The following is a 14,806-nucleotide window of genomic DNA, read 5'->3' as shown; positions in this document are numbered from 1 at the left end:
ATCATAAGAAATAGGAACAGTATTGGGCTGTTCAGTCCCTCAAGCCTGCCCTACTGTTCAAAATCATTATGGCTGATCCGACATTCTTCTTGTCAACTTTCCTGCCTTTTCCTCACAATGTCTTAATTTCCCTACTGATCAAGTATCTATCTTTCTCCACCTTAAATATGCCACAAGAACTGTGTCCCCACAGCTCCATGTGGCAAGAAGTTCAAAGGCACTCACCACTGAGAGAAGAAATTCCTCCTTTTCTCAGTCTTAAATTGGCGCCCTTATATTCTAAGACTATGCCTTCTGGTCTTAGACTTTCCAATGAGGAGAAACATTCAGCATTTACTCAGTTCCTTAAGAATCCTGTATGTTTCAATGAGATCACGTTTCATTCTTATAAACTCCAGTGAGTAGATTCCCAACCTGTTTAGTCATTACTGATAAGACACTTCCGCCACATCAGGTGATCATCTCCGTGAAATATCTTTTATTATTTTGAAGCACTTTGGTTTGGCTGTAATTTAGTAGTGTTGAATTTAGACCACCTTCCAAGATTAACTACCATTTTTCTCCTTGTAAAGCAAGAGTTCTACGGACATCAGTAATTTTTGGAAGAGGGAGCCATTGGTTTCTTAATATGTTACTAGAAGATAAACTCAGGTCAAATTACATACAGAAAAAGAAAATATAAACTCCGGTTTCCTCCCACAATCTAAAGATGTGCAGGTTAGGTGAATTGGCCATTCTAAATCACCCATAATTTTTAGGCATGTGTAGGTTAGGTGCAGTAGCCAGAGGTAACTGTAGAGAAATAGGGTAGGGGAATGGGGCTGGGTGAATTACTCTTCGGGGAGTCGGTGTGGACTTGTTGGGCCAAGTGGTCTACTTCCACACTGTAGGAATTCTATGGTCCTGTGAAACACTGCAAATCTGAAGTACAAACAAAAAAGTCATGAATAGCTGAAGAAAGAAGATAGCTCAGTGCTCTCAAACAATGAAGAAACTAAAACCATGTTAATAAGTTATGATGAGATGAATTCCATTTATTCACCAATCTGATCTAATGGGAATTTATGAATCAAAGCCTGCATGGGCCAAGATCTGGCTGGTCTCTCACGTTTTTTACTTTTTTGCTTGCTTTCTAGTGTATTTCCGCGTGAGCTAAAAGAAGTATTTGCCTCGTGGAAACAGCAATGTTTAAACCGTGGGAAACATGACATCAGCGAGCGCCTAATCAGTGCCTCACTTTTCCTGCGTTTCCTTTGCCCTGCCATTATGTCACCCAGTCTCTTTGGCCTGATGCAGGAGTACCCAGATGATCGAACATCTCGCACACTTACCCTCATTGCCAAAGTCATCCAGAATCTTGCCAATTTCACAAAGTATGTGATTTCTTTACTAATTACAACATGTCATTCTGTGTGTTTATTTTTGTCTGTTTTTGCTTCTGTACTCTGAGTAGTCATTGACTTAAATGACAGCTGCAATGTATCAAGTTTATTGTCTTAACTTCTAGAGTCTAAGTTGATTTTAGAAAGTGAGTAATTATATTGGGGGCATCAGACTGCTTAAAATGGATATTGAAGAGATTATTGTAATGATAAACTGAAATATATAAACTAAAGGGTGATTTCATCAGGTATGATGTTCTGATTGGGAGGACACATTGGATACTTAATTTCAACATTAGGGTGTAATTCATGCAGATCAAAGGAAAGATTGTTATGGACAAATGTTTGTCTCGCTTCAGCTTCAGAGGTTGTCACTTTATCCTGCAGGCCACATCAGCAACAAATACTTGAAACCCATCTGTCATGTCTCTCAGACTGCATTTTGTACTTTGATTTCTCCCATTGGTATCTGTAGATTTGGGAATAAAGAGGAATACATGGCGTTCATGAATGATTTTCTGGAACATGAGTGGAGTGGGATGAAACGTTTTCTGGTCGAAATTTCAAACCCAGACACCATTTCTAACACACCAGGGTTTGAAGGATATATTGACCTTGGACGTGAGCTCTCTGTTTTGCATTCACTACTCTGGGAGGTGGTGTCACAGCTTGACAAGGTATCTTTTAGTGTTTGAATTTTGAACTTTTTGTTAAGACGTTAATTGGGTAAGAGAATATCATTTATTAAAATCTGACATTCTTATTTTTATAAATGGATTTTTTTAAAACCTTGTATTTTTAAAGAAATTTTAGAACATTGTTGAATTCACTGAAATTGTATTGAGATTAAACTGTATTACTTCAGGATGTCAGGAAAATTCTGTGCATTGATATTACCAACTGATTGACAGAGAAACAGATGAGTAGATTAGCTGAAGAATAGAAGTTTAGAAATCAAAAATAACATTGGAGAGACTATAACAGCAAAGGACGGACCTTGAAATAAAAACCTGACTGTCTTGTCCTGGCAACAGTTGAAGGAGAAATTGAGTAAAAACAGAAGAAGAAGAAGGAAGAAAAGAATGACTGGGTGAATATCATTGAGATATGGGCTGAGGAAGGCTTGAAGGAAGTCAAAGATTATGCACTTGCAGTTGTCAGTCCCACTAAGGCTATGGTGAGAATGAAATAACCTTGTCAGATGGTGAAGCCCTGTGTATGGTATCCAACAGAGTACCTTAGAATGCTGAGGACCTGAACTGAGCTGAATAAATATGAAAAGGCACAGACCTGGTTGTTTCCCCATAGAGAAACAAAAATTGGAGTTTTTTTATATCTTTAGAGAATTAGCAAACTTTGAAAGGTTTGTACTTTATCATAAATAAAGATTTTAAATCCCATTGAACGTTTGGTTTCACGTGTATGCAGACAACGTCCAATTCTATCTCACCACACCTCTTCCAAATCCTGTTGTTTAAATTATTTGGTTTACTTAGCTAGATCCAATGCTAGCTAAACTTTCTCCATTTAAATTAGAGAAGACTGAAGCTATTGATTTTGACTCCTGCTCCAAATTCCATTTCCTGACAACAACTCGATCTTTCCTCCGATTAGCTCCCTAGGACTAAATTGTTTGCTACCTTGGTGTTATACTTGCCTTTTGGGATGAGCTTCCAACTACATGTTCATGCCATCACTTAGACTGTTGCCCATTTTTTTGCTTCCATAATTTTGCCCTATCTTGCTTCATTCGGTGTTTAAACTCCCCTTTGTACCTGGTAGCTCTAAATTTGAATATTCCATCATACTCCTGGCTAACCTTTAAAATTTGATCCGCTTAAATCTTGAGATGGTTCAAAATTCTGCTGCCTGCAACTTAACTGCATCAAACATGTTTGCCCGTCACCCGTGCTTGCTGACTTATTGTTTAAAATCCTCATTCTCTTTTTTTGAATTCCTTCATAGCTTCACCCCTCTGTATCTTTGTAATCCCTGTCATCTCTCAACCTTTTGAGATATCTTCTTGTTTCTGGCCTTTTGAGCATCCTGATCTTAGTTGATCCACCACTGGTTGCCTAACCTTCAGTTGCCTCGGTGCTATACTTGGAATATTTTCTCTACATGTTCTCAACTCTCAATCTTGCTTTCTTCCTTTATGATACTCAGTAAATTGTACCTTTTTGGTCAAGCTTTTAGATCATCTGATCCAGTATGTGGCTCCGTGTTTTATTTTGTTTTGAACTGGAAGTTCTGAAGAAGTATCATATTGGACTTGAAATGTTAACTCAGTTTCTCTCTCTGTAGATGCAGCCAAGCCTTTCTCCAACATTGTTTGTTTAAATTATAAACATGCATGGTATTTTACCTGTATTTGTATTTTAATCTCCATGATTCTGCTGATATCAAGGGACTTACACTCTCAGAACCTGCAAAATAGTAGGTCTGAGACACCAACAATCAAACATTTCTTTCTACTAATCCCTCAGTGGTGCACTTCCAGAGACCTAAAAGTATCCATTATTAGCAATCAGTATAGAGGCTGTAGTACACTTCAGTGTGATGTTGAGAATGTAATCCAAAGAAGTCCATTGAATCAATTCTTGTCAATGTTTCTAAATTGGGTAAGTCCTGTCATGGTTATCAGTGTGGTGCAGAATCTAGAACCTTTCTCCCCTCCAATGCCAAGCAGAACATTCTTTTGCCCAACTTGCAAATATCTTGCATGGCACCGAGTAAGATTTGCAATTTGTTGAGTGTGATTGGTTTGAGACAAGTGCACAGTTTTTTCACCTCAAACAGTCAATTTCCATAATTTGCTTTTGAAGAGCAGGAAGGTTGAGGGCTTAAACCTTGTTTTCGTTTTCCTGTGACACAGCAAAGTAGTTGTAATTTATTCTTGCATTTAAAATTCAGTTCTTGCTTTCATGATGTTTTAAATGAGTAAATGCAGCATATGTACTTGATTGTATAGTGGCTAGGAGTGATATTTGTTCATCCCTACTTTGTGCTCTGGGCTAATTTCTACTTGGAGGATTGGGGAATGTCACTGCCCTTTGGCTCCTTGGACATAAGAGTGAATAATTGATTACTCCACGATGTCCAAGAGACCATCCAAAGCTGAATGAATCATTGTATCACATGAGTTTGTGAGGAGAGAAGATGATTCTGATTCTTTTGTTTGCTTCCAATACTTAGTTGAAATACATTTTGTATTCTCTCAGTGTCTTCTCACTGAAAGTGCAGAACTTTACTGTTATAAAATTCATGGGTTGATGGTGTTTCACTAAAAGTAGCATTTGTGGTCAGATCTCCAAACAAATAACTTATTACTGTTGACTGTAATAAGACTAAATAGAGTCTCCTACTATTTTGTTATATGTTATTAATGTAACAGAAAGTGAACATTGAAGTGATAGTAAAATGATTCTGCATGCATGAAGAGGTTGGCTTTACTGTCATTTTCAGCACCTAGTCCTTTTCCAGTGAATCTTTCCCAACCATCTACCCCTTCTTGAGCAATGCTACCTTTCTCTTCAATTTAGTTGCTTTGTTTTGAGAAACCATTTAGATGTTTATTTTGCATGGTTTTGTATCTGAATGTTGTGGAACAGTTTAAAACCACATTGAGTAACATTAGTTTGGTTTCTAATTTGTTTTGTATCCCGTTTCTGTCTCCCCCCCCACCCTCAAACTCCATTTATTCCCAACCTACCCCTGTTCCATATTTGTTCCCTTCTTCATCACGGTCATCATGGTTGTGTTGTTCTGCACTGCTGCATTCTGGCTCGCTCACATCAATCGCCATCCTCCACCCAATAAAATATGGATGTTTCCATGGCATTGTCCAACCAGGGTGAAAATTCATTTCTACAGGCAACAGTAGCGAAGCTTGGTCCACTCCCACGCATTCTCAGCGATATCACCAAATCACTAACTAGCCCCACACCAATTCAGCAGCAGGTCCGCCGATTTGGGGACCACATCAGCTCATCCCCAAATGTGAGTGGCAGTGTGTCATCTGGACTGCAGCGGATATTTGAAGACCCCAGTGACAGGTAGGAATGGGTCATTTGCTGTCATAATTTCAACTTTGATATCCTTACTGTCTTGCAGAGAATATGGGACACACAAATGTACTTTCCACAGGTATATTTGCTTGAACATTCGCTACCATTCAGTATGCAAGGAAGAAATCACTCAAAATGATCCAATGCACTCTCACTTTTTCATTTGCCGCCTCATGTATTCACCAAATACGTGTTAAGGTCAGAAAGAATACACAAGCATATAGTTTTCGAATCATGCAACTCATCTCAAAGCTTGTAAGTGGTCTCAAAACTTACAAATCAGCCATATCTGGATCTCCAGTTGGCTACAAGGGGTGAATATTTTGGACAATACAGTACATGGACTCCACTTGGCATTTCAATATCTATACTTAGAATGAGGAGGTGATGTTGATGATCTCAGGGTTCCTACTCTGGCATTGTTTATTACTGATTCAAACATTGTATGGTTTAGCACTCATTCTTAAGGAAGATGCATGTCAATGCTGTACATTTCCAGACCATTACCTTGCCATCTTGGATTTCACTCCTAGATTAGACCAATTGTAGCTAAGAGAAGCAGTCAGGTTGCTCTCATGCATTCGTCACTGCTGTTCCAATTAACCCAGTAGAAAGTGAGTTGTTTAAGAATGAGATAAAAATAGAAAATTCTGCAGACCCACAGGTTGGGTGGCAACAATGGAGCGATAAACACTGGGTTAGTGTTTCAGATTTATAGACTTTGATCAGAAATTTGGAGAAAGGATAACAAGCGCTTGGCCAGCACTGGATCCCATCAACATAGTAATTACAACAGGTATGGAAAAATATACTCAAAAAATATGTAAATGATAAACTATTTACTTGGACAACAACCTTATCTTGACAACAGAAAACATTGTTATAAAGGAAAGAAAATGCTCTCTAATGGCTTTTGGAAAAAGAAGAAATCTCAATGTAATTACAGAATTAGTAACGGAACTAATGCCAAATTGCTTTTGGTGTTCTCTTTCTTCTCTCCCTCTAATATAATTCATTACTGTCTGAAGGCCTGTTACAATTTAGAGGCAGACATATTTCTAGCGTCTCTTTCACGAAGAATTTATATCCCAGAATTTGTGGGCATTGGGAAAGTGACCTGCATATTGTTGTCTTTAGCATGGTTTCTCCTTTTCCCATGTCAGTTAGAATTTGCCTTCAGATCTAGGTGAATAAACAAGCAAGACAGTCAGTCAGTCACATGGAAGTATTTTCTCAGATGGCAAACTAGGGAGGAAAAGGCAATGAGTAGCCTTCGCTTTTGATGAAATCTTACAGAAAGCAAATGATCGGGGCTGCTCATGGGATTGATAGCTGCATCATCACAAAGAAACTTCTAAAAAATATTTCATTATTGCTGGGCAATTTGGTATCTAATGACGATATTCTATTTAATTATGAATCTAGTAGTTCACTAAAAATTCACACTTTATTCAACAAGTTAAGATTCTCAAGGACTTTACAATGAGAGTAAAGATGTAAAGGGGCAAGTTCACATTAGCCAAGTGGTTTCTATTTGTTTGAAGTCTGTGTATGATTTTAACTGTAGAGAAGTATAGAATCACTCACAATAGCTTGTGAATTTCCATGCCTACGCATGTGTGGACTCCAGAATTTGCTGTCCATTTCAGAGACGTAATGAAGAAAAATGCTGACAGTTTCACAGTCATTGGCACTATCAAATATCGGCTAATTGATTCACAATACATTGCAAGAAAATCAGAAATTTTTGTGGGACATTTCCGCTAAAATTAATGGCACAAAATGCTGTTGCAGTCATCCTATTTATATAGCTTGTCAGTAATTTGGTGGGCGGCACGGTGGCGCAATGGTTAGCACTGCTGCCTCACAGCGCCAGAGACCCGGGTTCAATTCCCGCCTCAGGCGACTGACTGTGTGGAGTTTGCACGTTCTCCCCGTGTCTGCGTGGGTTTCCTCCGGGTGCTCCAGTTTTCTCCCACAGTCCAAAGATGTGCAGGTCAGGTGAATTGGCCATGCTAAATTGCCCGTAGTGTTAGGTAAGGGGTAAATGTAGGGGTATGGGTGGGTTGCGCTTCGGCGGGTCGGTGTGGACTTGTTGGGCCAAAGGGCCTGTTTCCACACTGTAAGTAATTTCTTTTGGGCAACACTAGCCTGGAAAAGCTCAAACAGTCAGAGCATCACTATGCGTCTCTTCTCGGCTTCCAGTGACCTGAATGGCAGAGACGAGAATAATGGCAGCTTTCCTACTTGTTCGGCTGTGAAAGTAGCAAAGGTTATGAAACAGGACAACTGTTTGGATTCTTGACCAAGAAATGATTAACACTGTCTGGTCTGAGAGAGTAATAGTTGGGGAGTGAATTTAACTGTAAATAAAAATTGAGAGTGGGAATATTGTTTTTTAATCAGCATGCTGTACAAAAATATAATTGCTTTTATTTTCAGTGATGTGCAGAAACTGCAATCTCCAACTCAAGAGAACGTTGAAGCATTTCTCCACACCAAGCAGCACTTTCCAGGCCAACCGACCTCAACACAAAGCATGACTTACTCTGACAGGGATGAAGAAGAATCCATCCAACATAATGGTAGGAGTGTGTCACTTGTAGATCTGCAGAACACTGCAGTGGCTCAAGGGACAAGTAGTGTTCCAGTTCTTTCCAATGTGTCTGGACGGCAAACTGGCAACCAAGCCTTGAGTACCCATACTACAAACATCAAGCAACTGCGAGAGGTACAGAGTGGGGCACACAGTGCTCCTCAGATCCGCCGGCCTCTACATCCAGCTCTGAGTCAGCAGAGCAGCCTGCAACCTCTGTCTTTCCAAAATCCTGTTTATCAGCTGAACAATCCACCAGTTGGAAGCAGTAAAGCTGGCATGGACTCCAGTTCAGAGAACCTAAGCTCGACAAGCTCCCAGAGCCACACCAATAGTGAGGAGCTAATCAGCAAACTCAGTGGACCCAGTAATAGCAGCATTGAGGACTTTGCTAAACGCAGTGCATACAGTGACGATTACTCCAAGCGAAACACCATGCCAGACAGGAGCAATCTTCCAGTGGCATTACCTCGACAGAATAGCATCGGGCATTCGCAGCTCCGCAGGACAGAGCTGTCAGCTCCCAATAGCCGAGTGAAAGCACCTCATTCATTACCACTTAGTGGATCACAGAGAAGTGCAGGTAGCATGTCAGGGCTACCATCTACATCACCTGAGCCACCACAAACTGAAAACAGGTCTCGGCAACCATCAACCTCATCCAAAGGAGAAAGTCCTGTGCCAAAAGTACGAGCAATACATAGACAACAGCAGTCGCAACAGGTAAGGAATCCTTTCCAGGCATCATGTAGTGCTGCAATCAAGCAACACATTATTAGATGACTGTATATTCCATATTCTCATGTAGAGTGCAGTTTCAGAGTTCTTCATTGGTTACAGGGTCCTCTTTTGGTCAGTCTGGTCCAGTTTCCGTTTTGTTCGTAATGGCGTACATCCAGACTTCTAACATGACGCTAAATATGAACATTTAATCCAGACATGGAAGTGGAAAAGGCCCCTTGCTACTGTGAGGTGTATTGTGATACAGTGGAAGGAATTTCATTTGCACTTAACCCACACTTATACTATGTTGATGTAAAAGAGAGATTATTCCTTCCTAATGTATGCACCTGGATTCTTAACTGAATGGTCACAAAATTGCCCCATCTCACAAATGTTATTAAACATATCATTCACTGTATAAAACAGCATAGATATAGCATAGCTCTCATAATTTTAATGTGGACTTGCTTTGTTTTTTAGCAATTTTCCATATGCTGGAGGTATATGAACATCAATCTCCCATTAGGAATTTTCACATTGATATTGTTTCAGTTTTTTAAAAAAGTGTGCTGAAGTTGCACAGACCTTTAGAACCTGTACGCTGGCCATCACAGATTTGTGGAATTTTGCATACAGTTGCTATTAATTTTTGAATGCAAATAAAGTGAATATACCAGTGTACAGTCCCTGTGTAAAGAGTAGCACTGAGAGAGAAAGTATGCTCAATCCAGTACTTGTTTCTGTTGATCGTGGTGGTGACTGAACACTTATGTTAGTTGTCTGATTCTAATCATTGAAGGTCCAGTCACCAGTGGAGACTGCTACTATGTCGCCAGTTGAGAGAACAGCTGCTTGGGTTCTGAATAATGGACAATATTTGGAAGATGATGAAACAGAACAAATCCGTGAGGAGAATAAACATGCAGAGAGGGTAAGTAAAATGGCTTATTTCTCTCCTATTTGAGTCTTGTACCAAGGATACTACTTTAGCTAAAGTGAACATTGTGCAACTGGGAGTGAGAAGTAAACTGTTTAATGGAGAAAATTTAAAACTATGTTCATTCTAGCTCGGGGATCTGAAGTTTAGTAATAAAGTGGCTGTGTTTTTCTAAAATATGCATGATTTTAATTATTACTTTGGATTGCATCTGCTGCCTGTGAGAGATCTGTGAGCACCAGTAATTCACATTGTACTGAACAGATCAAAACTCTGTCAACAGAGGCAGCTCCAGTTAGAAGCAGAAACTCTGGATTTATATTATAGTACATTTTTCATAGTGGTAAAAGTAGACACAGTATGAACATGTTACACACTTTTTAACAAAGAGGATTGATGAGGGCAACGATAGATGTGATCTATATGGACATCAGTATGGTGTTCAACAAGGTTCCCCATGGGAGACTGGTTAGCAAGGTTAGATCTCATGGTATAGAGTTAGAACTAGCCATTTTGATACAGAACTAGCTCAAAGGTAGAAGACAGAAAGTGGTGGTGGAAGATTGTTTTTCACATTGGAGGCCTGTGACCAGTGGAGTGCCACAAGGATCGCTGCTGGGTCCACTACTTTTTGTCATTTATATAAATGATTTGGATGTGAGCATAAGAGGTATAGTTAATAAGTTTGCAGATGACACCAAAATTGGAGGTGTAGTGGACAGCGAAGAAGTACAGGGGGATCTTGATCAGGTGAGCCAATGGACTGAAGAGTGGCAGATGGAGTTTAATTTAGATAAATGTGAGGTGCTGCATTTTTGGAAAGCAAATCTTAGCAGGACTTATACGCTTATAGGTAAGGTCCTAGGGAGTATCGCTGAACAAAGAGACCTTGGAGTGCAGGTTCATAGCTCCTTGAAAGTGGAGTCGCAGGTAGATAGGATAGTGAAGAAGGTGTTTAGTCAGCTTTCCTTTATTGGTCAGAGCATTGAGAACAGGAGTTGGGAGGTCATATTGTAGCTGTACAGGACATTAGTTAGGCCACTTTTGGAATATTGCGTGCAATTCTGGTCTCCTTCCTATCGGAAGGATGTTGTGAAACTTGAAAGGGTTCAGAAAAGATTTACAAGGATATTGCCAGGGTTGGAGGATTTGAGGTATAGGGAGGGGCTGAATAGGCTGGGGCTGTTTTCCTTGGAGCATCAGAGGCTGAGGGGTGACCTTATAGAGGTTTACAAAATCATGAGGGGCATGGATAGGGTAAATAGACAAAGTCTTTTCCCTGGGGTGGGGGAGTCTAGAACTGGGGGGCATAGGTTTAGGGTGAGAGGGGAATGATATAAAAGAGACCTAAGGGGCAACTTTTTCACACAGAGGGTGGTACATGTATGGAATTGGCTGCCAGAGGAAGTGGTGGAGGCTGGCACAATTGCAACATTTAAAAGGCATCTGGAAGAGTTTGGAGCAATATGTGCCAGATGCTGGCAGGTGGGACTAGATTGGGCTGGGCTATCTGGTCAGCATAGACAGGTTGGACCGAAGAGTCTGTTTCTGTGCTGTACATCTCTATGACTCTATGACCAATTATTAAAGCCTTAAAGTCCCTCGTGGGGGAAATGGTGATATTAAAAGTTCATGTCCCAATTGGTTGGTAAAATTCTGATGACAATATTGGAAGAAGTTTTATGTTCTGTACGAGACAAATACTGTTGTGTTATAGCCACAAGCAGAACTGCAGTGTTAAATGGTTACCATAGCCAGTAAGAAAAGCAGTGAACCAGACAATTAAACATTGGCTCTGCAGTGCAGTGGTGCAATCTTGCTATGCAGAGAATGTTTGCAAGATAAATACCACAGGATGATAGGGCTTTTTTATTCTAGTAAGAATACATAATGAGAATAATTGTAGGACCTTAATTTAAGTCTGAATTTGTCCAGGGTTTTGATTTTGACTCGCAGTCCTCACTTTCTCCTCGTTGATTTTGATTTTGTCAGTTTAACTTGAATTTGGAAGATTTTCTTTAACACCATTGATTCCAATTTTGACAATGCCGATGAGTATGTTGTTAATTTGCAGCATTCAAATCAGATAGAGGTGGCTTAGAAAAAGCTTTTGAAAGCAAGCAGTCTACCTTGTCAGGCAGTTAGTTCAAGCATAATAGCATAGTATTTCATTACGTTCTGCTGCAGCAAAGATGTTTTGATTATTACCAGGGTTCACAACTACCCTAAACAGAGCACCAGCACTGCAAGAGAGTTAAGGGGGCAGAGGTCAGTGTAGTGCCCATCACTATGGAGAAGGTGCTGGGGAAGCTGAAAGGTCTGAAGGTAGATAGATCACCTGAACCAAATGGAATATATCCCAGAGTTATCCAAAGAGATACTAAACGAGTATTTTGCATCAGTGTTTACTGTGGAGAAGTTATGGAAGATAGAAATATATGGGGATATCTTTAAAAATGTCCGTACTACAGAGGAGGTGGCGCTGGATGTCTTAAAACGCATAAAGGTGGATAAATCTCTGGGACCTCATCAGGTGCTGGGGCAAGTTGTTGGATGGAATCCTCAGGGATAGGATTTACATATATTTAAAAAGCCAAGGACTGATTAGGGATAGTCAGCATGGCTTTGTATGTGGGAAATCATGTCTCATGAACTTGATTAAGTTTTTTGCAGAAGTAACAAAGAGGATTGATGAGGACAGGGCAGTGGACATGATCTGTATTGACTTCAGTAAGGTGCTCGACAAGATTCCTCATGGTAGAATGGTTAGCATGGTTAATTACGTGGAATTCAGGGAGAACGGGCCATTTGGATACAGAACTGGCTTGAAGGTAGAAGACAGAGGCTGGTGGTTGAGAGTTGTTTTCCAGACTGGAAACCTGTGACCAGCGGTGTGCGCAAGGATTGGTGCTGGGTCCACTGCTTTTCATCAGTAATGGTGTAGTGGACAGCGAAGAAGGTTACCTCAGAGTACAACGGGGTCTTGATCATATGGGCCAATAGGACGAGACGTGGCAGATGGAATTTAGTTGAGATAAATGTGAGGTGCTACATTTTGGAAAGGCAAATCAGGGATATTAAGAGTGTGTTGCTGAATGAGGAGACTTTGAAATACACGTTCATTGTTGTTTGAAAGTGGATTCGCAGGTGGATAGGATAGTGATGATGATGTTTGGTAAGCATATCTTTATTGGTCAGTGCATTGAGTATAGGAGTTGGGAAGTCATGTTCCAGCTGTACAGAACTTTGATTAGACCATTTTTGGAATACTGTACGCAATTCTTGGCTTCCTGCTCTAGGAAGGATGTTGTGAAACATGAAAGGGTTCAGAAAAGATTTACAAGGATGTTGCCAGAGTTGGAGGGCTTGAGCTCTCGGGAAAGGCTGGAGAGGCTGGGACTATTTTCCCTTGAGCATCAGAGGCTGAAGAGTGACCATATAAAGATTTATAAAATCATGAAGGGGATGGATAGGGTGGCTCAGTGGTTAGTACTGCTGCCTCACAATACCAGGGTCCCAGGTTCGATTTCAGCCTCCGGCGACTGTGTCTGTGGAGTTTGCATGTTCTCCCCGTGTCTGCGTGGGTTTCCTCCCACAGTCCAAAGATGTGCAGGTCAGGTGAATTGGCCATGCTAAATTGCCCATAGTATTAGGAGCATTAGTCAGAGGGAAATGGATCTGGGTGGTTACTCTTTAAAGGGAGCGGCACGGTGGCTCAGTGATTAGCACTGCTGCGTCACAGCGCCAGGGACCCGGGTTCAATTCCAGCCTTGGGTGACTGTGTAGAGTTTGCACATTCTCCCCATGGTTTTCCTCCGAGTATTCCAGTTTCCTCCCACAATTCAAAGATGTGCAGGTCAGGTGAATTGGCCATGCTAAATTGTCCATAGTGATAGGTGCATGAGTACGGAGTGGGGGAATGGGTCTGGGTTGGTTACTCTTCAGAGGGTCTGTGTGGACTTGTTGGGTTGAAGGGCCTGTTTCCGCATTGTAGGGAATCTAATCTAATCTAAGGTTTTAAATTTAAATATTTAAATAGGGCAATTACGGGAGTGTTAAATAGAATTGGCTAAAGTAAACAGTTTTCCAATTAAAAGATAGTTCAATACAAATGCAGTGGCAGACATTTAAGAAGGTGTTTCAGAATACACAGGATAGATATATTCCAACGAATATATTCTAGCGGCATTAGAAACCACCTTGAAGGACAACAAACTCACGGAAGAAACACAACAAACAATCAGACAGACCTACCCTGAGCCGAAAGAGGGAAGGAAACAAACTGAACACACAAGAAAAGAAAGCCCTAGAAAACCTCAAAAAAGACAAAAACATCGTTATATTACCTGCAGACAAAGGTCGGCTCAGTCATCCTGAACAGAAGGGACTACATAGAGAAAGCCAATGCACTACTCGCAGACACCAACACCTACCGACAGGTGGCGCTAGACCCGACCCCACAACTAGGAAACAAAATTATATCTCTCCTAAGAAAGTTACACAAGTCCGGACAATTAAACAAGACGGAATTCCAGAAAATGCAACCAGACTGGACCAACACCCTACGATTCTACGGACTATCAAAAATCCATAAACCAGGAGCCCCCCTCAGACCTATAATCTCACTACCCGGAACACCAACTTACAGACTGGTCGAAGAACTACACGCAAGACTGAAATACCTAATACACTCCATCCACTCCATCCAGGAATTCCTAAAAATCATCAAAAACACCAAAATAGAGGAAGACGAAACAATGATCGCATTCGACGTAACAGCACTGTTCACCTCCATCAATATCGACCTAGCAAAGGAAACACTTACCACACTTTTAGAAGAGACCATCACACACACCCCAATCACCATCAATCACATTACCAACGAAAACATCATGAAGCTAGTGAACCTGTGCCTCACCACCCACTTCACCTTCAACAACATAATCTACAAACAAACCAATAGCACACCCATGTGATCTCCGCTATCAGGATTCATAGCAGAAGCAGTAATGCAAAGACTAGAACAAACAGCCCGACCAACCATCAAACCAAAAATCTGGGTCCGCTACGAAGATGACACCTTTGTCATCACAAAACAAAA

At 40.7% G+C, this 14,806-nt stretch overlaps 1 protein-coding gene across 11 annotated transcripts in view; it reads left to right on the top strand.

The window, feature by feature from the left end:
- Nucleotides 1-14,806, top strand: part of rasal2 (RAS protein activator like 2) — a 393,387-nt gene that overhangs the window by 360,641 nt on the left and 17,940 nt on the right. For 9 of the 11 annotated variants that reach the window (XM_043699987.2, XM_043699988.2, XM_043699991.2 and 6 more), the window contains 5 exons: nt 1,137-1,373; nt 1,858-2,059; nt 5,235-5,437; nt 7,892-8,768; nt 9,568-9,699. In XM_043699987.2, the coding sequence (XP_043555922.2) occupies nt 1,137-1,373; nt 1,858-2,059; nt 5,235-5,437; nt 7,892-8,768; nt 9,568-9,699 (1,651 nt within the window). The remainder of the gene's footprint in view (nt 1-1,136; nt 1,374-1,857; nt 2,060-5,234; nt 5,438-7,891; nt 8,769-9,567; nt 9,700-14,806) is intronic. The other 2 variants (XM_043699983.2, XM_043699986.2) reach the window with 1 other exon arrangement.

The sequence above is a fragment of the Chiloscyllium plagiosum genome, unplaced genomic scaffold (assembly GCF_037043375.1).
Source record: "Chiloscyllium plagiosum isolate Xiang-an unplaced genomic scaffold, Cpla_swu_hap1 HiC_scaffold_9, whole genome shotgun sequence".
NCBI classification, from domain to species: Eukaryota; Metazoa; Chordata; class Chondrichthyes; order Orectolobiformes; family Hemiscylliidae; genus Chiloscyllium; species Chiloscyllium plagiosum.
Note: the sequence above shows the minus strand (reverse complement) of the source record. Positions and strands in the feature narration are given on the sequence as shown.